This window comes from Neoarius graeffei, chromosome 5 (assembly GCF_027579695.1).
Source record: "Neoarius graeffei isolate fNeoGra1 chromosome 5, fNeoGra1.pri, whole genome shotgun sequence".
NCBI lineage: Eukaryota > Metazoa > Chordata > Actinopteri > Siluriformes > Ariidae > Neoarius > Neoarius graeffei.
In genome coordinates, this window is record NC_083573.1 from 903382 (window position 1) to 929488 (window position 26107).

The 26107-nt window shown below is 48.9% G+C and overlaps 1 protein-coding gene across 4 annotated transcripts in view; it reads left to right on the forward strand.

Annotated features, from left to right (window-relative positions):
• The window catches only part of LOC132886356 (NACHT, LRR and PYD domains-containing protein 3-like), a 147502-nt gene that overhangs the window by 24812 nt on the left and 96583 nt on the right, over nt 1–26107 (forward strand). For all 4 annotated transcript variants that reach the window (XR_009654683.1, XM_060920917.1, XM_060920918.1 and 1 more), the window contains exons 8-13: nt 6454–6627; nt 12371–12547; nt 13358–13531; nt 14126–14299; nt 14405–14581; nt 19653–19826. Coding sequence is in view for 3 of the 4 variants with exons in the window: in XM_060920917.1 (XP_060776900.1) it covers nt 6454–6627; nt 12371–12547; nt 13358–13531; nt 14126–14299; nt 14405–14581; nt 19653–19826 (1050 nt within the window). In the remaining variant the exon portion in view is untranslated. The remainder of the gene's footprint in view (nt 1–6453; nt 6628–12370; nt 12548–13357; nt 13532–14125; nt 14300–14404; nt 14582–19652; nt 19827–26107) is intronic.

The following is a 26107-nucleotide window of genomic DNA, read 5'->3' on the forward strand; positions in this document are numbered from 1 at the left end:
TTAAAAAGAGGGACCACCACCCCAGTCTGCCACTCCAGAGGCACTGTCCCTGACCGCCACGCGATGTTGCAGAGGCGTGTCAACCAAGACAGCCCCACAACATCCAGAGACTTGAGATACTCAGGGCGGATCTCATCCACCCCCGGTGCCTTGCCACCGAGGAGCTTGCAAACCACCTCAGTGACTTCGGCTTGGGTAATGGACGAGTCCACCTCTGAGTCATCAGCCTCAGTCTCCTCAGTGGAAGACATGACGGTGGGATTGAGGAGATCCTCAAAGTATTCCTTCCACCGCCCGACAATGTCCCCAGTCGAGGTCAACAGCTCCCCACCCGCACTGTAAACAGTGTTGGCAGAGTACTGCTTCCCCCTCCTGAGGCGCCGGACGGTTTGCCAGAATTTCTTCGAGGCCGACCGATAGTCCTTCTCCATGGCCTCCCCGAATTCCTCCCAGTTCCGAGTTTTTGCCTCCGCAACTGCCCGAGCTGCAGCACGCCTGGCCTGCCGATACCCGTCAGCTGCCTCGGGAGTCCTGGAGGTTAACATGGCCCGATAGGACTCCTTCTTCAGCTTGACGGCATCCCTTACTTCTGGTGTCCACCACCGGGTTCGGGGATTGCCGCCACGACAGGCACCGGAGACCTTGCGGCCACAGCTCTGAACAGCTGCGTCCACAATGGAGGTAGAGAACATGGTCCACTCAGACTCAATGTCCCCCGCCTCCCTCGGAAGCTGGGAAAAGCTCTCCCGGAGGTGGGAGTTAAAGACCTCCCCGACAGAGTGCTCGGCCAGACGTTCCCAGCAGACCCTCACCATACGTTTGGGCCTGCCAGGTCTGTCCAGCTTCCTCCTCCGCCAGCGGATCCAACTCACCACCAGGTGGTGATCAGTTGACAGCTCAGCCCCTCTCTTCACCCGAGTGTCCAAGACATAGGGCCGGAGATCAGATGAAACGACTACAAAGTCTATCATTGACCTCCGACCTAAGGTGTCCTGGTGCCACGTGCACTTATGGACACCCCTATGCTCGAACATGGTGTTCGTTATGGACAAACCGTGACTAGCACAGAAGTCCAATAACAAAACACCACTCGGGTTCAGATCGGGGAGGCCGTTCCTCCCAACCACGCCCCTCCAGGTGTCACTGTCATCTCCCACGTGAGCATTGAAGTCCCCCAGTAACACAATGGAGTCCCCAGTCTGAGCACTCCTCAGTACCTCTCCCAGGGACTCCAAGAAGGCCGGATACTCTATACTGCTATTTGGGCCATAGGCACAAACAACAGCAAGAGCCCTCTCCCCAATCCGAAGGCGCAGCGAGGCGACCCTCTCGTTCACTGGGGTAAACTCCAACACATGGCGGCTGAGCTGGGGAGCTATAAGCAAGCCCACACCAGCCCGCCGCCGCTCACCACGGGCGACTCCAGAGAAGTGGAGAGTCCAGCCCCTCTCGAGGAGCTGGGTTCCAGAGCCCAAGCTGTGCGTGGAGGTGAGCCCGACTATCTCTAGCCGGTACCTCTCAACCTCCCGCACAAGCTCAGGCTCTTTCCCCCCCAGCGAAGTGACATTCCATGTCCCAACAGCCAGCCGCTGTGTCCGGGGATCAGGTCGTCGAGGCCCCTGCCTTCGACTGCCACCCAATCCACATTGCACCAGTCCCCTACTGCTACCTCTGTGGGTGGTGAACCCACAGGAGGTCGGGCCCACGTCAGCTCTTCGGGCTGAGCCCGGCCGGGCCCCATGGGCAAAGGCCCGGCCACCAAGCGCTCGCATACGAGCCCCAACCCCGGGCCTGGCTCCAGGGTGGGGCCCCGGCTGCGTCATCCCGGGCGACGTCACGGTCCTCGGATTTTTCTCCATAGGGGTTTTGGTGAACTGCTCTTAGTCTGGCCTGTCACCTAGGACCTGTCTGCCTTGGGAAACCCTGACAGGGGCATAATGCCCCCGACAACATAGCTCCTAGGATCATTCAAGCACACAAACCCCTCCACCACAATAAGGTGGCAGTTCAAGGAGGGGAAGGTCAATAGTAGTATTTTATAATCAATACGAAATTTGATTGGGAGCCAATGCAGTGTGGATAAGACAGGCGTGATGTGGTCATATTTTCTAGTTCTAGTAAGGACTCTTGCTGCTGCATTTTGAACTAACTGGAGCTTGTTTATGCACTTATTGGAACATCCAGACAGTAAGGCATTACAATAATCCAACCTGGAGGGAACGAAAGCATGGACTAGTTTTTCTGCATCATGCAATGACATTAAATTTCTTATCTTTGCAATATTTCTGAGATGAAAGAAAGCTATCCGGGTGATGTTATCAATGTGAGTTTCGAATGAAAGACTGGGGTCAATAATCACTCCAAGGTCTTTTACTGCTGCACGTGAAGAAACAGAAAGGCCATCCAGAGTCACTGTGTAATCAGAAAACTTACTTCTAGCTGTATGTGGTCCAAGTACAAGTACTTCAGTCTTGTCAGAGTTAAGCAGAAGGAAATTAATAAGCATCCAGTGTCTAATGTCCTTAACACATTCCTCAATTCTATTAAGCTGGTGTCTCTCATCAGGTTTTGCAGAGACATACATACATATGCTGTGTGTCATCAGCATAACAGTGGAAACTAATACAATGTTTACGAATAATATCGCCCAGAGGTAACATATATAGAGAAAAAAGCAGTGGACCCAAGACAGAACCTTGTGGAACACCAAACTTTACCTCGGTACGTCTAGAAATATCACCATTTATATCAACATACTGATAACGATCAGTTAGATAAGACCTGAGCCAGGAGAGGGCCGTTCCCTTAACTCCCACAACATTTTCTAGTCTATCCAGAAGAATGGAATGATCAATGGTATCAAATGCTGCACTAAGGTCAAGCAACACAAGTAGCGAGACACAGCCCTGATCAGACGCCAACAGTAGGTCGTTTACTACTTTAACCAGTGCTGTCTCTGTGCTATGATGAGGTCTAAATCCTGACTGATACATTTCATGGATGTTATTCCTATGTAAATATGAGCATAACTGCTGTGCCACAGCTTTTTCAAGGATCTTGGAGATAAAGGGGAGGTTTGATATTGGCCGATAATTGGACAGCTGACAGGGATCAAGGTCAGGTTTTTTAATCAGGGGTTTGATAACTGTTAGTTAAAGGATTTGGGTACATAGCCAATCATAAGAGAAGAATTTATTATTTTTAGAAGCGGTTCAATTACTCCAGGCATTATCTGTTTGAATAGATGTGTCGGTAAGGGATCTAGTACGCAAGTTGAGGCTTTTGATGTAGAGATTAATGAAAGTAATTCAGTTTCTTTTAGGGGAGTAAAACATTCTAACTGATGATCTGATACAGTTATATTGTTAACTACAAGGTCACTTTCATTGTCTAACCTTAAATTAGTAGTTTGAATTTTTTGTCGGATATTCTCAATTTTGTCATTAAAAAAAATTCCTGAAGTCATTGCTACTACATACTGCAGGTGTGCATGTGTTGATAGTGGACTTATTCCTGGTTAATTTTGCTACAGTATTAAATAGGAATCTAGGATTATTTTTGTTATCTTCTATTAGGGAGGAGAAATATGTTGATCTCGCAGCACTAAGAGCTTTTCTATACTTCAGGAAGCTCTCCTTCCAAGCTAATTTGAACACTACCAATTTTGTTTGACGCCATTTACGTTCCAGTTTTCGAGTGGTCTGTTTTAATGTGCGAGTGTCATCATTATACCAGGGTGCTAATTTTTTGTCTCTGACCATTTTCCTTTTTAGAGGAGCTACATTATCTAAAGTATGGCGGAATGTTGGCTCTAAGCATTCAGTTGCCTGATCAAGTTCTGCAGGGGCTGACAGTGACCCAATCAAAGTTTACAGATCTGGGAGATCATTTATAAAGCTCTGTGCAGTAGTTGACGTGAAAGTACGTTTAATACAGTAGTGTGGTGAGGTGCATATATTATTACTCAGACATATTTTGAATGAGATGAGACAATGATCTGAGATAACTTCGGACTGTGGAAGTATGACTATATTGTCTACGTTTAATCTGAATGTTAGTATTAGATCAAGGGTGTGACCACCATTATGGGTCGGTCCTATGACATTCTGCTTAATCCCGACTGAATCTAAGATGGACACAAACGCTGTTTTTAAAGGGTCTTCTGGGTTATCGAAGTGAATATTAAAATCTCCGACAACTAAAGCTTTGTCTAAGGAAATAACCAGATCTGAGATAAAATCTGCAAATTCAGAAAGAAACTCAGAATATGGCCCCGGGGGCCTGTAAATAATAAGCAATGGAATTAAGTGGGTAGACTTATTTTTCGAGGCTACATACATTATATGAGTATGAAGAACTTCAAATGTATTAAATTTATAACCAGGTTTGTGTGTTACACCTAGATAATCGTTATAAATAACCGCGACACCTCCTCCTCTGCCAGTTAGACGAGGCTGGTGTATATAACTGTATCCAGGAGGATTCGCTTCATTTAATGCTATATATTCATTTGGCTTAATCCATGTTTCTGTTAAACACAGTACATTAAACTCCTGATCAGTAATGAGTTCATTAACCATTAACGCTTTAGATGTAAGAGATCTAATATTTAATAGCCCCACCTTTAGATCAAAGGTGCTGGCAGCAGCTGTACAGTCAGTATGATCTAATTTTATATTGATTAGGTTACTGGAACAAACTCTCTGAAAATTTCTACCTTTTTGTTGAGCTCGGGGAACAGACACAGTCTCAATGTAGTGGACCCTGAGTGACGACTCTGTGCAGCTAGCAGACAGTCGGTTTAGCCTGTTCGTCTGCTCCCTGGCCTTGGCTCTGGATTGTCAGAAATTAGCTAGGCCTGTTCTGAGACTATGACCTATGCTGCAGGAAATGAGAGCAGCACCTTCCTGAGTGGGATGGATACCGTCCCGCCCTAACAGGCCAGCAGTGCCCTCAAAATTAGCCCAATTATCTATAAAGCCCACACTGTTTTCAGAGCACCACCTGGACAGCCAGCAGTTCAGCGACCGTAACCTGCTGTAAGCTACATCACCACGCCGCATTGGGATGGGGCCAGAGCATACTACAGCATCGGACATCGCCTTCGCTAATTTAAACACCTCTACAAAGTTACTCTTAGTAACCTCAGACTGACAAAGGCGTATATCATTAGCTCCTGCATTGATAACTATCTTTGAGAACCTATGCTTGCCTAGGACCCTAAGATTACCTGCTATGTCCGGCGCCCTGGCTCCCGGCATACACCTGACTAAAGCTGCTGGTGCCCCTAAAGGCTGAGCTAATTTCACGTGCCGTATGATAGAGTCCCCTATAACCAGAGCTCTTTCAGGTTTCTCAGCGGGTGCATCACTAAGGAGAGCAAACCTGTTCGACACGTGACGCGGAGAGGAGTGGTGCTCCCGTGGGCGAGCCTCAGCGGTAGCTTTGGCTCTACGCTTATGCCGCCGAGCCGTCACCCATTCGGCCCGCTGTAAGGGCTCTAATGCCGGAGTTGGGGGATTGCTAACTCCACCTAGGGTGTCCAGACTTTCCCTAACAGAAACTACACTGTTCTCACGCTCACTAACCTGCTCTAAAGCCTGGACACGCGCTTCTAGCACTGTAATCTTCTCCGTCAGAGAGCTAACTAATCTGCACTTATCACAAGTAAAGCTAATAGAGCTATCGCTAGTGACGGAGGAAGAATGACTAAACATCCTGCACTCAGCACACTGAACAGGCTGAAGGTGTGCCATGATGAAAAGATTCACGTACCTTAAATGAAGATCTGTTGATATTAAAGCAGATCAGATGGCCTCCGCTTGTGGACTTTACACAGGAGGAGAGAAAAAGAAAGCTTCCGGTCTCGGCGTTCTTCCGAAAAAAGAAAGAGAAAAAACCAGGAAAAAAACCGGAAAAAGGAAAGCGAAAGTGAAAAGTACAAAAATGAAAGCGACAGTACAATAAAAATGAAGAGGATACTGGAAATGTATTTGTAGAAAAAAAGTTAAAAAAGGATTAGTAATTAACGCTGGCACTCGCGGGAAAAAGGACTCGGCGCGAACAACTCAGGAAGCAGGACATTAAACCAGAACAAACTTCAACGAACACAGATAATTGCTCTTAAGTTAAAATACTTACCTTGTTGATCTGAAACCAGTAAATTTTTTTAATCAAAATTGAAGTGTGACAGATTTTCAGAAAAAATATCTTAAAATTGCAGTGTATTAAAGTTGCTTCACTGCTGTTAAAATCCACCAGAATGCACCACATTAAGTATAAAGTGTCCCGGAGGGAGACTCCCCCCAAAAACACAAGCCTCGGCACTGCAATCCTCACTGTCGGGCCCCTCTTCCCTTACTATACTTACAACTTCCCTTTCTACTCAGAAACTGATTGAGATGGCTGCATTTATCCATCAGATATTCACATATTTCATCATTTCTCTTCCAGTCTGCGTTGGTGTGATCTGACAGAGGAAAGCTGTAGAGTTCTGTCCTCAGTTCTCAGCTCAAACTCCTCCAGACTGAGAGAACTGAACCTGAGGGACAATAACCTGCAGGATTCAGGAGTGAAGCTGCTCTCTGCTGGACTGGAGAATCCACACTGTACACTGGAGATACTGAGGTACACACACACACACACACACACACACACACACAGGACTCAGATCATCACTTTATAACTGAAGATTCCAAACCAAATTGACTGTGTCTTGATTTGTGAATTTTATCCCAGTAAAATTATACCCAAGGCTCAATCTTACTCTCTCTCCATACTCATGTTCATGTATCATGTTCCTTCTTCTACACTAAACTGATTTATGTTGTTTAAACCATAATGTACTATTCTATAAGATACTGAAACGTGGACATGAGAATCAGATTTACTTTCTAGATGAATTCCAGATCATGAATCAATGAAAACAACTTGTGAATTGTAATTATACAGTAGCTGTTTTGATATTGTGTCTCCACCTCCATCCGTCCCTTTTGTCAGAATGCAGGCACCCATGGATGTACGTACAAGGGAGAGTGGGGTTGCAAACAGGAAGCACGGCCAAATCAACAAGCAAACTCATTGTCAGAAAGCAGGCAGGGGTTGTTCGATTGGCAAATAGGATATCAGAGAGCAGATAGAAAAGGATAATGTGGGTGGGGAAGGAAAGGCTTGGTACAACTGGAAAGACACAGACTGATACTTTACACTGAAGCTGTGTGAGGGAGAGGCTTAAGTAGTGTTGGTGATTGATGGTAAATGAGTGACAGCTGAACTCAATGAGATGGAGATGGGGGCGCTGTGAACCATGAACATTGTAGTCTTGGGAAGCCATGTTTGTAGTTTGATTGGCATGTTGACTCACACTGCCATGACTGACACCTTTCCCTTTCTTGAATTTAAGTACATCATCTCATATGAGCTGAGACATGTGGATCTGTCCAAGTACTGTAATGGAAACTTCTAATAAACACTTCAGAATGCTTAGCAGTTGTCTTTTCAGTTATTTTATTATAGTAGATCATATAAAACAGATATATAAAAGAGAAAAGGAAAAAGAAGAAAAGAAGAGAAGAAGAAGAGAAGACGACACCACTTCTGATGATGCCGAGAGTACGTGCACTCTGAGTTGTGTTTTAGGAATGTTATCTATTATACTCTGAAGATATTTGCTGACTGCTCGCATCTGTACGTGATTGGCTCAAGATTTTCTATGAAGCTTTGCTAAAGCGTGCACCTGGAATGCTCTGATATGTGTAGGCAGATGCGTAGTTAGGGAGAACTCAGGCACCCTGCTTATCACCAGCCAAGGCCACAGAAAGGCGATTACAGCATGTGGAAAAACAACTTTTCTCAGTACACTAGGCCACTTGAGCTCAACACACAGAAATACAGAGAATAGGAATGTTCTTTCACTAAATTTCCTTCACAGTACAAACACACAGTCTCTTTATTTTATAATTTGATTCTGACATCAGAACCTTGTGTTCAGGGAGACACTTTATTCCACAACTGATGGAACACACCTCATTTAGAGTCTTCTCAATAACTGCTGGGGACTTCATCTGTTCATCGGTCAAACTGACTCAGAAGGGTTTTTGACTCAAAATATTTTCAAAAGTTTTAATCCTAAGTGGCTGAAAAAAGGCTTAATCTTCTTACCTATGTGCACCAATATAATCAATATAAAAGCTGGAGAATTACTGAGTTAAGAAATGAATGACCTTTGAAAATCCTACCAGAGCTGATTCTGCCTGTTTCCCAAAGAGATGAAAGAGTGCTTCATGCACTTTTAAAAGCCCTTGCATTTGTTTATGATTCAAGACAGAGGCACAAAATTGCGAGGAGTTCACACTGGCAGGAGGTGATGCTGCTAAAAAGCAAATAAAGGCCTGTGCAACCTTTACTTTTGCAGACATGGAGTCACCAAATGTGCATTTTCAGCTCTGACGACCGCCGAATTTTGGGGTCCCCGAAACCCCATATCTCAAAAAACGTGAAAGATAATGGCTTGAACTTTTCTGTGTCTTTATTCGCTTTATATGATTTCTTGACAAGTGAAAAATAATGCTCCAAACACCATTTTAAAATTTTGACTGCTGGTACCTCTTAATACCAACATTAAACCAGAACCAACTTCAAAGAACACAGATAATTGATCTCGTCTCGTCTCGTCTTCTTCCGCTTTATCCGGGACCGGGTCGCGGAGGCAGCAGTCTAAGCATGGAAGCCCAAACTTCCCTCTCCCCAGACACCTCGGTCAGCTCCTCGGGAAGAACACCGAGGCGTTCCCAGGCCAGCCGAGAGACATAGTCCCTCCAGCGTGTCCTGGGTCTTCCCCGGGGCCTCCTCCCGGGGGGACATGCCTGGAGCACCTCCCCAGGAAGGTGTCCAGGAGGCATCCGAAAAAGATGCCCAAGCCACCTCAGCTGGTTCCTCTCGATGTGGAGGAGCAGCGGCTCTACTCCGAGCTCCTCCCGAGTGACTGTGCTTCTCACCCTATCTCTAAGGGAGCGCCCAGCCACCCTGCAAAGGAAACTCATTTCGGCCGCTTGTATCCGCGATCTTGTTCTTTTGGTCATTACCCAAAGCTCATGACCATAGGTGAGAGTCGGAACATAGATCGACTGGTAAATTGAGAGCTTCGCCTTTTGGCTCAGCTCCTTCTTCACCACGACGGACCGGTAAAGCGACCGCATCACTGCGGAGGCTGCACCGATCCGCTTGTCGATCTCACGCTCCATCCTTCCCTCACTCGTGAACAAGATCCCGAGATACTTAAACTCTTCCACTTGAGGCAGGACTTCTCCACCAACCTGGAGAGGGCAAGCCACCCTTTTCCGGTCGAGAACCATGGCCTCGGACTTGGAGGTGCTGATTCTCATCCCAGCCGCTTCACACTCGACTGCAAACCGCCCAAGTGCATGCTGGAGGTCCTGGCTTGAAGAAGCCAACAGGACAACATCATCCGCAAAAAGCAGAGATGAAATCCTGTGGTTCCCAAACAGGATTCCTTCCGGCCCCTGGCTGTGCCTAGAAATTCTGTCCATAAAAATTATGAACAGAACCGGTGACAAAGGGCAGCCCTGCCGGAGTCCAACATGCACTGGGAACAGGTCTGACTTACTGCCGGCAATGCGAACCAGACTCCTGCTCCATTCGTACAGGGACCGGACAGCCCTTAGCAAAGAGCCCCGAACCCCATACTCCCGAAGCACCCCCCACAGAATACCACAGGGGACACGGTCGAATGCCTTCTCCAGATCCACAAAGCACATGTGGACTGGTTGGGCAAACTCCCATGAACCCTCGAGCACCCTATGAAGGGTATAGAGCTGGTCCAGTGTTCCGCGACCAGGACGTAAACCGCATTGTTCCTCCTGGATCCGAGGTTTGACTATTGGTCGAATTCTCCTCTCCAGTACCCTAGAGTAAACTTTCCCCGGGAGGCTGAGAAGTGTGATTCCCCTATAATTGGAGCACACTCTCCGGTCCCCTTTCTTAAAAAGAGGGACCACCACCCCAGTCTGCCACTCCAGAGGCACTGTCCCCGATTGCCACGCGATGTTGCAGAGGCATGTCAAGCAAGACAGCCCCACAACATCCAGAGACTTGAGATACTCAGGGCGGATCTCATCCACCCCCGGTGCCTTGCCACCGAGGAGCTTGCAAACCACCTCAGTGACTTGGGCTTGGGTAATGGACGAGTCCACCTCTGAGTCATCAGCCTCAGTCTCCTCAGTGGAAGACATGATGGTGGGATTGAGGAGATCCTCAAAGTATTCCTTCCACCGCCCGACAATGTCCCCAGTCGAGGTCAACAGCTCCCCACCCACACTGTAAACAGTGTTGGCAGAGTACTGCTTCCCCCTCCTGAGGCGCTGGATGGTTTGCCAGAATTTCTTCGAGGCCAACCGATAGTCCTTCTCCATGGCCTCCCCGAACTCCTCCCAGTTCAGAGTTTTTGCCTCTGCAACTGCCCGAGCTGCAGCACGCCTGGCCTGCCGATACCCATTGGCTGCCTCAGGGGTCCCAGAGGTCAACATGGCCTGATAGGACTCCTTCTTCAGCTTGACAGCATCCCTTACTTCTGGTATCCACCACCAGGTTCGGGGATTGCCGCCACGACAGGCACCAGAGACCTTGCGGCCACACCTCCGAACAGCTGCGTCCACAATGGAGGTAGAGAACATGGTCCACTCAGACTCAATGTCCCCCGCCTCCCTCGGAAGCTGGGAAAAGCTCTCCCAGAGGTGGGAGTTAAAGACCTCCCCAACAGAGTGCTCGGCCAGACATTCCCAACAGACCCTCACCATACGTTTGGGCCTGCCAGGTCTGTCCAGCTTCCTCCTCCACCAGCGGATCCAACTCACCACCAGGTGGTGATCAGTTGACAGCTCAGCCCCTCTCTTCACCCGAGTGTCCAAGACATAGGGCCGGAGATCAGATGAAACCACAACAAAGTCTATCATCGACCTCCGACCTAAGGTGTCCTGGTGCCACGTGCACTTATGGACACCCCTATGCTTGAACATGGTGTTCGTTATGGACAAACCGTGACTAGCACAGAAGTCCAATAACAAAACACCACTCGGATTCAGATCAGGGAGGCCGTTCCTCCCAACCACGCCCCTCCAGGTGTCACTGTCATCGCCCACATGAGCATTGAAGTCCCCCAGTAACACAATGGAGTCCCCAGTCTGAGCACCCTTCAGTACCTCTCCCAGGGACTCCAAGAAGGCCGGATACTCTATACTGCTATTTGGCCCGTAGGCACAAACAACAGCAAGAGCCCTCTCCCCAATCCGAAGGCGCAGAGAGGCGACCCTCTCGTTCACTGGGGTAAACTCCAACACATGGCGGCTGAGCTGGGGAGCTATAAGCAAGCCCACACCAGCCCGCCGCTGCTCACCATGGGCGACTCCAGAGAAGTGGAGAGTCCAACCCCTCTCGAGGAGCTGGGTTCCAGAGCCCAAGCTGTGCGTGGAGGTGAGCCCGACTATCTCTAGCCGGTACCTCTCAACCTCCCGCACAAGCTCAGGCTCTTCCCCCCCAGTGAAGTGACATTCCATGTCCCAACAGCTAGCCGCTGTGTCCGGGTATCGGGTCGTCGAGGCCCCTGCCTTCGACTGCCACCCAATGCACACTGCACCCGTCCCCTACTGCTACCTCTGTGGGTGGTGAACCCACAGGAGGTCAGGCCCATGTCACCTCTTCGGGCTGAGCCCGGCCGGGCCCCATGGGCAAAGGCCCGGCCACCAAGCGCTTGCATACAAGCCCCAACCCCAGGCCTGGCTCCAGGGTGGGGCCCCGGCTGCGCCATACCGGGCGACGTCACGGTGCTTGATGGTTTCTCCATAAGGGTTTTGGTGAACTGCTCTTGGTCTGGCCTGTCACCTAGGACCTGTCTGCCTTGGGAAACCCTGACAGGGGCATAATGCCCTGGACAACATAGCTCCTAGGATCATTCAGGCACACAAACCCCTCCACCACAATAAGGTGGCAGTTCTAGGAGGGGACAGATCATTGATCTTTGATTAAAATACCTTTTCAATCTGAAACCAGTACATTTTTTTTAATCAAAATTGAAAAGTGACAGATTTTCAGAAAATTATCTTAAAATTGCAGTGCACTAAAGCTGCTTCACTGCTGTTAAAATCCACCAGAATGCACCACATTAAGTATAAAGTGTCCCGGGGGGGAGACTCCCCCGCCCAAATAACACAAGCCTCGGTGCTGAGCTCCTCACTGTCGGGCCCCTCTTCAGCCCCGTTCCCCTCCAATTCTTACAATTCCCCTTCGACTCAGAAACTGATTAAGAGAGTTGCATTTATTCATCAGATATTCCGATTTTTCATAATTTCTCTTCCAGTCTGCGTGGGTGTAATCTGACCGAGGAAAGCTGTAGAGTTCTGTCCTCAGTTCTCAGCTCAAACTCCTCCAGACTGAGAGAACTGGACCTGAGTCACAATTATAACCTGCAGGATTCAGGAGTGAAGCTGCTCTCTGCTGGACTGGAGAATCCACACTGTACACTGGAGAAACTGAGGTACACACACACACACACACACACACACACACACACACACACACACACACACACACACACAGAGGACTCAGATCATCACTTTATCACTGAAGATTCCAAACAGAATTGATTGTGTTTTTATTTGTGACTTTTATCCCAGTAAAATTATATCTAAGGCCCAATCTTACTTTCTCTCTCCACACTGATGTCAAGTCACTTTATTTCTCCAGTGAATTTAAAAACAACAGCAGTTGACACAAACTGCTTTACACTCGAGGCAAATGCAATTAAACACATGATCGGCATGAATAAGAAGAATAGAAGGAGATAAATAATGAGGCAAGATGAAAGACATAAAACCAAATAGAATCATGAAAATCAAACCTAAGATCGCAAAATCAATCAAGAATTCATCAAATCAAGAATAAAATCAAAAGACAATATAAAAGTTGTAAAATCATAAAGTTAATGTGCAGCGTGATAAAAAATATGTAGCTCAATAAGATAAAAAAATTAAATAAATAGAATAAACATACAAAATAGAGGTAAAAATAAAAAAGAGGTCAAATAAAAGTACAATAACATTATAAAAATAGATTAAAAAATGTCATCTATTTTATGAATAGATTATTACAAAAATTATTTAAATCCATCATCTCATATGAGCTGAGACAGGTGGATCTGTCCACGTACAAACACACAATCTCTTTATTTTATATTTTTATTCTGACATCAGAACCTTGTGTTCAGGGAGACACTTTATTCCACAACTAATGGAACACACCTCATTTATCCATTAGATATTCATAGATTTCATCATTTCTCTTCCAGTCTGTATCGGTGTCAACTGACAGAGGAAAGCTGTAGAGTTCTGTCCTCAGTTCTCAGCTCAAACTCCTCCAGACTGAGAGAACTGAATCTGCGAGACAATAACCTGCAGGATTCAGGAGTGAAGCTGCTCTCTGCTGGACTGGAGAATCCACACTGTACACTGGAGAAACTGAGGTACACACACACACACGCACACACACACACACACACACACACACACACACACACACAGAGGACTCAGATCATCACTTTATAACTGAAGATTCCAAACAGAATTGATTTGTGTCTTTATTTGTGACTTTTATCCCAGTAAAATTCTATCCAAGGCCCAATCTTACTTTCTCTCGACACACTCATGTTCATGCATCATGTTCCTTCTTCTACACAGTGAACTCAACTGATTTATTTTGTTTAAACTGTTATATATTATTCTATAAGACACTGAAATGTGGACATGAGAATCAGATTTACTTTCTAGATTAATTCCATATAATGAACCAATAAAAAGATCTTGTGAATTGTAATTAGAGCTGTTTCGATCTTGTGTATCTACCTTAATCCATCCCTTTCCCTCTCTTGTAATTAAATCCATCATCTCAAATGAGCTGAGACAGGTGGATCTGTCCAAGTTCAAACACAGTCTCTTTATTTTATATTTTTATTCTGACATCAGAATCTTGTGTTCAGGGAGACACTTTATTCCACAACTGCTGGAACACACCTCATTTATCCATCAGATATTCACAGATTTCATCATTTCTCTTCCAGTCTGCGTGTGTGTGATCTGACAGAGGAAAGCTGTAGAGTTCTGTCCTCAGTTCTCAGCTCAAACTCCTCCAGACTGAGAGAACTGAACCTGAGGGACAATAAACTGCAGGATTCAGGAGTGAAGCTGCTCTCTGCTGGACTGGAGAATCCACACTGTACACTGGAGACACTGAGGTACACACACACACGGTAGTTAGAGTACTGTATATAAAGATTGTGTGTGTTGTGTCGTAAAGCTGAGTGATTTATGCTGTAACTGTGACATGTTTCTCTCTGTAGGTTGTCGAACTGCAGGATTACAGGTGAAGGTTTTGCTGCTCTGGTTTCAGCTCTGAGGTCAAATCCCTCATCACACCTGAGAGAAGTGGATCTGAACTGGAATAATCCAGGAAAATCAGGAGTGAAGCTGCTCTCTGATCTTCTGAAGGATCCACACTGTACACTGGAGACACTACAGTAAGTTATTGACAATCCCCCCCAAATAACACAGGCCTCTGTGCTGCGATCCTCACTGTTGGGGGCCCTCTTTGGCCCATATTCCTACAACTTCCCCTTCTCCTCAGAAACTGATTGAGACGGTGTAGCAAGCATTCTAAGTGGGTGGAGCACAGAAGCACGGCAGGCCAGAACTGAGTTCTCAAAACTCTTTTATTTAGCTTTTCAGCTTTGATATTCACTCTCACACACACACACACACACACACACACACACACACACACACACACACACACACACAAGCGTCCAGGTTGGGGAGAGAGCTCCCTTTCTCTGCTCTCTCTCCTTTTAAAGGGCAGTCACTAGGGGAGACACACAAACACAGGTTAATTCATGTCAGGTGCAGTGATTCTGCCACTTACCTTACCTGACTCCACCCTCCATTCACAGACCGACGCTTGGCCATGCCCCCGCAGCCACATACCCCCACCGCCTGACTCAGGCCGGGGAGCTATCCAGCCTGCAGCTGACTCCCCCCCCCCCCCCCCCGACGGGAGAGGAAATCCGCCACAACAATCTGCGCCCCCGGCCTGTGGACCACCTCAAACTTAAACGGCTGGAGTGCCAGATACCAACGGGTGATCCATGCGTTGGCATCCTTCATGCGGTGGAGCGACTGCAGGGGCATGTGGTCCGAACAGAGGGTGAAAGGGCGCCCCAGCAGGTAGTAGCGGAGGGCGAGGACCGCCCACTTGATGGCGAGACATTCCTTTTCTATGGTGCTATACCTGCCCTCGTGCACCGACAGCTTCCGGCTGATGTACAGCACTGGACGGTCCTGCCCCTCCACCTCCTGGGACAAAACAGCCCCCAGCCCTCTGTCCGACGTGTCCGTCTGCAAAACAAAGGGGAGAGAAAAGTCAGGGGAGTGTAACAGTGGCCCCCCACACAGTGTAGCCTTTATCTCAGAGAAAGCCCGCTGGCATTGCTCTGTCCACTGGACCAGATCTGGAGCCCCCTTTTTAGTGAGATCAGTCAGCAGGCTGGTGATGTCCGAATAATTAGGTATAAACCTACGATAGTAGCCAGCCAGCCCCAGGAACTGTCTCACCCCCTTTTTGGTCTTGGGCCTCGGGCAGGCCACAATCGCTGCTGTCTTATTGATTTGGGGACGCATCTGCCCATTGCCCAAGTGGAAGCCCAGATACTGTACTTCCACCCGCCCAATCGCACACTTCTTCAGGTTGGCTGTGAGACCCGCTCGCCTCAGCGACCTAAGGATGGCCCTTAGGTGTTGCAGGTGCCGCGGCCAGTCATTACTATAAATAATTATATCGTCTAAGTATGCGGCCACTAAGGTGGCGTGGGGGTGGAGGACCCTATCCATAAGCCGCTGGAACGTAGCGGGTGTCCCAAACAGCCCGAAAGGAAGTGTGATGAACTGGTGTAAGCCAAACGGTGTGGAAAAGGCCATTTTCTCTCGGGATAATGGAGTCAAGGGGATCTGCCAATATCCCTTTGTCAAATCCAGTGCCGAATAAAAACGAGCCATGCCTAGTCGATCGAGCAACTCGTCAATACGAGGTATTGGGTATGCGTCGAATTTAGACACCGTGTTGACTTTTCTATAGTCCACACAGAACCAGACCGACCCGTCGGCCTTGGGAACCAAGACCACTGGGTTGCTCCAGTCACTGTGGGACTCCTCGACGATGCCCATTTTGAGCATGGCCTCGAGTTCTTCCCGAACCACTTTTTTTTGTGTTCGGGCAGTCTGTAAGGGCGGCTGCGCACTACTACCCCCGGGGGCATCTCAATGTGGTGTTCTATGAGGTGGGTGTGGCCGGGCAGGGGCGTGAACACATCAGAAAATTCTGTCTGCAACTTGGCGACCTCCGTGAGTTGGGTTGGAGAGAGGTGGTCTCCACAGGGGATCAGAGCGGTGGGCGATGTCAATTTTCCCTTTTGAACCTCCAGCCCCAACTCCACCTTCTCTGGAACCACTGACACCACGGGGACCTCCTCATTCCAAAGTTTTAACAGATTGAGGTGGTAAATCTGTAACGCCCTGCCCATTTGCCTCACCTCATAGTCGACGTCCCTGACTCGCCGTGTGACCTCAAAGGGTCCTTGCCACCTGGCGATCAATTTGGAGCTCGACATGGGCAACAACACGAGTACTTTATCTCCTGGTGTGAACTCCCTAAGGCGCATGCCCCTGTCGTACAGACGGACTTGACGTTCTTGGGCCTGCCGCAAATTCTCCTGGGTTAAGTGCATGAGGGTGTGGAGTTTGGCGCGTAGGTCGATAATGTACTGAATTTCATTTTTACTTGTTGAAGGTCCCTCCTCCCAATTTTCAAGCAGCACATCTAGAATGCCATGCGGCTTACGCCCGTATAATAATTCGAACAGGGAGAACCCCGTGGAGGCTTGTGGGACCTCTCGCACTGCGAATCACAGGGGCTCGAGCCATTTATCCCAGTTGCGTGCATCCTTGCTTACAAATTTTTTAATTATGTTTTTGAGGGTGCAATTGAACCGTTTGACTAAGCCATCCATTTGTGGGTGATAAACGCTGGTGCGGATCGGCTTAATTGCCAATAGCCCATACAGTTCGCGCAGTGTGCGTGACATAAACACAGTGCCTTGATCAGTCAGAATCTCTTTGGGGATTCCGACTTGGGAGATGATGCAGAAGAGTGCTTCCGCAATACTGTGTGCTGAGATATTCTGAAGAGGCACTGCTTCCGGATATTGCGTTGCATAGTCGACCAGAACTAAAATAAAGCGATATCCTCGTTTTGCCCGATCTAATGGCCTGACGAGATCCATCCCAATTCTTTTGAACGGGGTCTCAATTAATGGCAGAGAGCACAAAGGCGCTTTTGGAATGGCCGCTGAATTTACTAACTGGCATTCGTGGCACACCGGACACCACCTACGGACATCACCACGAATCCCTGGCCAATAGAACCGGACCATTATTCAGGCTAGTGTCTTATCCTGCCCCAAGTGTCCAGCCATGGGATTAAAGTGAGCCGCCTGGAATAAAAGTTCCCGGTGGCTCTTTGGGATCAAAAGGTGAGTTAGCGGTTCTTTAGTCTGAGTGTCCTGCGTCACTCGGTATAATCTATCCTTCGTAATGGAGAAATAGGGGAAGGACGGAGTGGCGTTTGGCTGAAGCATTTGACCATCGATTACTCTCACTTGGTCAAACACATGCCGCAGAGTCTCGTCTCGCAACTGCTCTAACGGGAAATCCGTGAGGGATTTCCCGAGAGAGGGAGGAGGAGCCTGCTGCTCCTCACTCTGACGCAGTGATGATGTAGACGGCTCTGTGACAGCTGCTCCCGCCAATGCCACACTGGGACCTCCCCCAGCTAAACTATGGCAGGCCCCACTCTTCACTAAATGAGTCATTAATTCCCCAAATCCCGGTCAATCAGTCCCCAAAATTATCAAGTGGGTAAGGTGAGGATTAACCGCTGCCTGTACTCTAAATTTCTCCCCTCGAAATAGAATGTGGACCGACACTAAAGGATAGTTGTGAACATCCCCGTGCACACACAACACTGTCACCAATTGTGATCTCCCCAATGCCTCGTCTTGCACCAGGCTTTGGTGGCTTGAGGTCTGATTACAGCTGGAGTCCACCAAAGCCTGATACGTATCCCCTTGGATACTCACCGGTATGTGATATGCTCCAGCCCAATTGAGGGCAGTCCCTGGCACGTCGGGGATCCGGACCACCGCGCCCACCTCCATTGCCAAGCACTGATGCTGGAGGTGCCCCGGCTCCCCGCAGCACCAGCAAACCGGCCCAGGCTCTCTCTCTGCACCGGCGTTCCGGAGTTCACTCACCTGAGGGGGGGAAGACACAGACATGGAAGTAGGAAACAGTAGGGCACCACAGGTGCGGTGGGCTGGCTGGGGTGGAGCCGGCCCCCGCCTCCGCGGTGGGGGAACGGGGCGAGGACAAGGAACAGGGGGAGAGGGAAAGAGAGGGGAGAAGAGGAGACACGCTGTCCTGCCATTGGCAGAGCCGCCATATGGTCCTCTGCCAGCTCAATGGCCCGATCCAGCGATGCCGGGTGATGGCACTGGACCCACTCCGCGGTTCCTCCCGGAAGTTGGGAGACGAATTGTTCCAGCGCCACCAGGCCGATGATTCCCTCAGCGTCGCAGTTGCCGGCAGGCGTCCTGGTGCTGCTGGCCAAATGCGAACGGCCGGCCGACCTTCTCCAAGCGCAGCGCGTGGAAGCGCTGCCGCTGCTGTTCCAGTGTGCTCCCCACACGTTGGAGGACGGCCCTGCGGAGGTCGGCATAGACCAGCCGGCTGTCGGCAGGGAGCTGTAGCGCGGCCAGCTGCACCTCGCCCATTAGCAGGGGGAGGAGGCATGCTGCACGCTGCTCCACCGGCCAACCCCACGCCTCTGCTGCCTGCTCAAAAAGAGCGAGGAAGGCTTCGGGGTCGTCCTGCGGACCCATCTTCGTTAGGGTGAGGTGGGGAGGGTCCACGCCGGTGGTGATGGCGGACCCTGCCGACGCAAGCAGGTGCCGGAACACCTGGCGATCTTCCTGCTGTGCCAGCACTAGGGCTTCAAACCATTGTTCTTGCTTCTTCCAGAGGGTGATCAGTGCCTGGTGCTGGCTCTGTTGGGCCATGGCGAGGGCATGGACCAGGTCCTTGAAGGGGGAGGACTCCATGGGGCTGTTCTCTTCCATACTCCGAGTCCCAGGTTTCGGCACCACTGTAGCAAGCATTCTAAGTGGGTGGAGCACAGAAGCACGGCAGGCCAGAACTGAGTTCTCAAAACTCTTTTATTTAGCTTTTCAGCTTTGATATTCACTCTCACACACGCACACAAGTGTCCAGGTTGGGGGAGAGCTCCCTTTCTCTGCTCTCTCTCTCTCTCTCTAGAGGAGACACACAAACACAGGTTAATTCACATCAGGTGCAGTGATTCTGCCACTTACCTTCCCTGACTCCACCCTCCATTCACAGACCGATGCTTGGCCATGCCCCCGCTGCCACAGACGGCTGCATTTATCCATCAGATATTCACATAATTCTTCATTTCTCTTCCAGTCTGCGTGGGTGTAATCTGACCGAGGAAAGCCGTAGAGTTCTGTCCTCAGTTCTCAGCTCAAACTCCTCCAGACTGAGAGAACTGAACCTGAGTCACAATAACCTGCAGGATTCAGAAGTGAAGCTGCTCTCTGCTGGACTGGAGAATCCACACTGTACACTGGAGAAACTGAGGTACACACACACACACGCACACACACGCATGCGAACCCGAACACTAATCTTACCTTCAGTAATCAAAAGGTAATTGTGGCAGTGGGGGCATGGTTGAGCGTCAGTTGTGAATGGTGAGGAGGCAGGTTGAATCAGCAGGTAACGTGATGAGGTGCACCTGTGTCAAATTACTGGCTGTCTATTAACCTGTGTCTCAGTGTGTCTTTCAGACAGTCAGGAACTAGAGTGAGAGAGAGAGAGAGAGAGAGAGAGAGAGAGAGCGCGAGCGAGCGAGCGAGCTGTGCCACCCCATCATATGTATGTTTGGTGTGTTTATGTTTCGTGAAGAGTCACTGAAAAGTGTGCACAATAAAACAAATTCACCTGTTCTGAAGCCTGCTTCCCGTTTCTCTGTTTTCCAAAGTCAGAGTTATGACACTGGTGCTGAAACCCGTGACTAAGGAATGAATGCCTCCATGGGATCTGAACCAGTCTGAGAACTGCTCCAAATGATCACCAACGACCTCCAGCACTGGCAGCATGCCCTCGTCGTGCTGTCCGTCGACCTGTGCCAGAGTTTCCAGGATCTGCTCGAAGCCCAGGCGGAGGATCGGCAGGTGATACAGAGCTGGGTCCAGTCTGTGGGTGCTCCAGCTGTCATTCCTGCAGCCAGTGTGCCCATCCAGCTGGTGAAGATGGGGCTGCAGGATGACCCTGACACCTTCCTCAAGCTGTTCTAGCAGGTTGTGGAGGCAAGGTCGTGGCTAACCTCATAGTGGGCAGATTGCCTACTGCCGCTCCTGTTGGGGGAAGCCCAGCTCACGGCTCAACAGCTCCTGGCCACCACCATGCTGGAGTACCCCCACCTGAAGTGAGCCATCCTACAGCGGGTTGGCTGTGGCCCAGAAGAGCAGCACTAGTGCTTCCGCTCACTGGATTACAGTGAAATGGGCCAGCAATTCACATTTGCCCAACAGCTCCAAGATGCCTGCTGACAGTAGTTGCTCGCCGGTAAGTGCGATGTTGAAGCCATCATTGAGTGAGTGACAGTGGAGCAGTTTGTTGCTCAGCTGCCGAGCAGGACATCAGCGTAGATTTGCTGTCACCGAATGATGTCGCTGAAGGAGGCGGTCTGACTGGCTGAGGATCATCTGACGATGTATCTGGAAACAGGCTCTGTTACAACTCCCTCTCTCTCTCTCTCTCTCTCTCTCACACACACTCACTTTTGCTTTCTCCTTCCCCCTCTCCCTCTCCTTGCCCCTCCCCTACCCCAGCCCTGCAGACACAGAGGCCAACTCCACCAAAAGCGGCTCCCCACACCTGTATCTATCCTCATTTTTCTACTTTCCCTTCTCCTTCTGTATCTGTGCCATCATTAACCCTCTCTTTCTCCACAGGTGAACTAATCCATGCCCACCAGAACCGAGAACAAGCTCAGGCAGGTCTGTAGGCATGGAGGGAAGGCAGAGAATCAGTGCCTCCATAAGGAAGCAGGGCTACTTATTCACATCTCTAATGCACCTCAGGTTTCCCTTGATCGAGCGGGGGCATACAGGATAGTTGTGAGTATGCAAGGGGGTACATATCAGGCTTTGGTGGATTCAGATTGCGATCAGACCTCCATACATCAAAGCCTAACTCAGTGCGAGGAACTGGGAAATGCACATTTGGTGAAGGTTAAGTGTGTGCACAGTGATCGACACAAATATCCACTGATGCTCATCACTATCCACTTCCAGGGAGAAAATCATATTATCAAAGTTGAGGTTAGTCCGAGCCTCACTCACCTGCTGATTCTGGGAACCGATTGGCCAGGGTTTAGAACATTAATGAAACAGATAGTAGTGGGTGAGTCCTGCAGTCGCATGTCACGGGGGGGATTCTGCCACAATGGTGACTGGGGAGGCGGTCCCAGGACCATCCACATCAGCATTGCATCATGATGACACAGAGGGTGGGGAGAGCCTTCCTCCTTCTCTGGGAAATCCCTTCGGGGACTTCCCATTGGAGCAGGCACGTGATGAGTCTCTGAGACATGCCTTTGACGAAGTGAAAATCGATGGTCAAATCCTCCAGCCTTATATTGCACTTTCCTTCCCGTACTTTTGGATTATTAAGGTATCTTTATCGAGCAACGCAGGACACTCAAACTAAAGAAAAGATGGCACAGTTGTTGGTCCCAAAGGGTTGAAGGGAACTTTTATTCCATGTGGCTCATCATAATCCTATGGCTAGGCATTTGGGGCAGGATAAAACACTGAATTGGCTTATGGCCCATTTCTATCGGCCAGGGATTCATGTTGATGTCCACAGGTGGTGTGCGGCATGTCACAAATGTCAGCTGGTAAATCCAGCAGCCACACCAAGAAGCGCCATTCCACCCATTGCTACTGATGGAGAGCCCCTTCAAAAGAACTTGCATGGGCCGTTAGATCGATCTGCACATGGGTATCGCTTTGTCTTAATCATAGTGGATTATGCAACGCGATACCTGGAAGCAGTGCCGCTCTGCAATATCTCAGCATGCAGTGTTGTGGAGGCACTCTTCTGCATTATCTCCCAAGTCGGGATTCTGAAAGAAATCCTGACTGATCAAGGTACTACTTTTATGTCATGCACACTTTGCAAATTATACAAACTATTGGGTATTAAATTGATTCGTACTAGTGTTTATCATGTGCAAATGGATGAGCTGGTCAAACGATTTGACCAAACCCTTAGGAACATGATTCGTAAGTTCGTTCACAGGGATGCTATAAATTGGGACAGGTGGCTCAACCCTCTGTTGTTTGCAGTGCACGAGGTCCCACAAGCCTCCACTGGGTTTTCCCCTTTTGAATTGCTGTATGGGCACAAGTTCCGTGGTGTCTTAGACATCATTAAAGAAAATTGGGAGGAGGGGCCTTCTCAAAGTAAAAATTAAATTCAATATGTTCTTGACCTGAGAGCAAAACTCTACGCACTGAGTCACATAACCCAGGAGAATTTGCTCCAGGCCCAAGAACATCAAGCTCACCTGTACAACAGAGGGACACAGCTAAGGGAATTGGCAACGGGAGATAAAGTCCTCATTTTACTGTCCACTTCAAGTTCAAAATTGCTCTCCAAGTGGCAAGGGCCCTTTAAGGTCACACAGCGTATTGGGGTGGTTGACGGTGAGGTCAAATGGCCAGATAGGGGCAACACGTCAAATTTACCAACTCAATCTCATGAAACCATGGAGAGAGGAGATTCCTGTGGCTTTGGTGATGGTAGTTCTGGAGACGGCGGAGCTGGGACCGGAGGTCAGTCTAAAAATTGCACTCCAATTTACCCTGGTCCCCTGTGGAGACCAACTCTCACCGCCTCAGAGAGCACAGAATATTAGGTTGCAGGAGGAATTCTCCAATGTGTTCTGACCTCTCCCGGGTCACACTAACCTTATAGAACACCACATTGAGACTCCCCCAGAGGTGGTGGTGCACAGCCGCCCGTATTGACTCCCCAAGCACGAGAAAAATGTGGTTTGGGATCAACTCCAGGCTATACTTAAAATGAGAGTAATTTGAGGAATTGCACAGCGACTGGAGCAGCCCAGTGGTCTTGGTTCCCAAGACCAATGGGTCAGTCCACTTCTGTGTAGACTATAGAAAAGTCAACACGGTGTCTAAATTTGATGCATATCCTATGCCTCACATCGATGAACTGCTCAATTGGTTCAGCGCGGCTCACTTTTACTCGACACTGGATTTACCAGAGGGATACTGGCAGATTCCCTTGACTCCATTATCCCATGAGAAAATGGCCTTTTCCACTCCATTCCATTGGCTTACACCAATTTGTCACCCTTCCTTTTGGGTTGTTTGGGGCTCCAGCGACATTTCAGCGTCTCATGGACCGAATTCTCTGTCCCCACAATGTGTATGCAGTGGCCTACTTCGATGATATAATCATTTATAGTAATTATTGGGAGCAGCATCAACAACATCTCGGGGCAGTTCTAAGATTGCTGAGGCATGCTGGGCTTCAGCGATCACAGCAAACCTGAAGAAGTGTGCAATTGGACGGGCTTCCACTTGGATCATGGGCAGGTGTGTCCCCAAATTGATAAGACTGCAGCTATTGTGGCCTGCCCACGACCTAAGACCAAAAAGGGGGTGAGGCAGTTCCTGGGGTTGGCTGGCTATTACAGGCAGTTCATGCCTAACTTTTGGGATGTCACCAACCCACTGACTGACCTCACTAAAAAAGTGCACCAGATCCAGTCCAGTGGATGGAGGCATGGGAACGGGCTTTTGCTCAGGTAAAGGCAGCTTTGTGTGGGGGCCTGCTGTTGCATTCTCCTGACTTTTCTCTCCCTTTTGTTTTACAGACCGTCACGTCAGACAAAGGATGAATCCCACGGAAATTGGTGACTTTTCTCAACATATTTAAAAAAGCAAACATTTTACCCTTTTGATACAGTGCCTACAGATAAATGTGATGTACTTGAGCAAAACAACAAGGGAAAAATTAGCTCTTTCAATCATTTATCTCCACTACCAACACGGCTGAGTTGGGCTGAGCCGTGCCGTGCTGAGTTGGGCTGAGTCGAGCTGAGTGGGGCTGTTGGAGTTGCATTTCGACTACAACCGCGCTGAACCGTGCTGGCTGGAAGTGGGTGGACACATTGGGTGGAGTTAGCGAAAGTGGGTGGATGTCATGTGATGTCGTTAGGTGGCGCAAACAGTGACATCAGTGACCTTTTAAGTGGTAGTCTCACGACCCGGATAGTAAACAATAAACATGGAGGACATGGAGTCGTTAGTGTTGCTGGTCTTGGTACTGTGGCTTGTTGTCACCGACAACGCCAACAGATACTGGCAAGAGCGTATAGATGAGGCGAGGTGCATAAGGCTTCAGAAATTCTCGTAATTCATAATTCTTCTTCTTCCGGGTTTACGGTGTTTACAGATCCCAGCGTGCTCGCGGTGTGTGTGTGGGCATGTGAGGACACTCCTCCTCACCAATCAGTGCACAGGGGAGTGTCTCCTCATGCCCCTAGCCCCACTCGGCTCGGTTTGGCTCGCTTCAGCCCCACTCCAAAACCATGCGAGTTTTGGGTGCTGAGTAAGGCTGAAGCGAGCCCAGTCATGCCGCTCTGAGGTAGTCGAAACGCGAGCCATGTTGGGCTGAAGTGAGCTGAAGTGAGCTGAAAAAGGGTAGTGGAAAAGGGCCAATAGACACAGACAACCATTCACACTCACATTCACACCTACGGTCAATTTCAAGTCACCAGTTAACCTAACCTGCATGTCTTTGGACTGTAGGGGAAACCGGGGCACCCGGAGGAAACCCACGCGGACATGGGGAGAACATGCAAACTCCACACAGAAAGGCCCTCGTCGGCCGCGGGGCTCGAACCCGGACCTTCTTGCTGTGAGGCAACAGCGCTAACCACTACACCACCGTGCCACCCTCAATCATTTATTCAACAAAAATATCAAAACGTGTAATATTAATCAGTGGAGAAAGTAAGTACACTCTTGGTTTCAGAAGCTAGTATTGCCCCTTTAACAGAAACAACTTCTTGTAGGCATTTTGTATAATTGTTCACGAGTCTCTGACCACTCTTCAGGCAAAATTCCTTCAGTTACAAGATATTTGAAGGTTTTCCTCGTGTCATCTGGGGGAGTTTTTCCTTGCCACCATCGCCACGGGCTAGCTCATTTGGGATAGATTAGGGATAGAATTGTCTCATGTCTTGGGTCATTCAGATTCTGTAAAGCTGCTTTGGGACAATGACTATTGTTAAAAGCGCGATACAAACAAATTTGACTTGACTTGACTTTTCTTGCATCAACTGCCCTTTTCAAAGCTCCCCACAACATTTTAGTGGGGTTCAAATCTGGGCTTTGACAAGACCATTCCATAACACTCCATTTCTGCTTTTTGAGCTGTTGCTTGGTGGATTTGCTCATGTGCTTCGGATCATTATCTTGTTGAAAGGTCCACCTCAGGTTCAACTTCAACTTTTGAACAGATGGCTTCATATTATCTTCAAGCACTCTTGGATATGATTCAGAATTCATAGTTTAATCAATGAATGCAAGCTTCCCTGTCCCTGAGGCACCGAAGCAACCCCAAACCATAACATTTCCACCACCATGCTTCACATTTGGTATGAGGTTCTTCCCCTGAAAAGCCATCTTTGGTCTGTGCCATACATCTGTACTCTTTCTGTGGCCAAACAACTGGACCTTTGATTCATCTGTCCAGAGAATGTTCTTCCAAAAGGTCTGGTATTTACCTATAAATTAATTGGCAAACTGTAGTCTTAC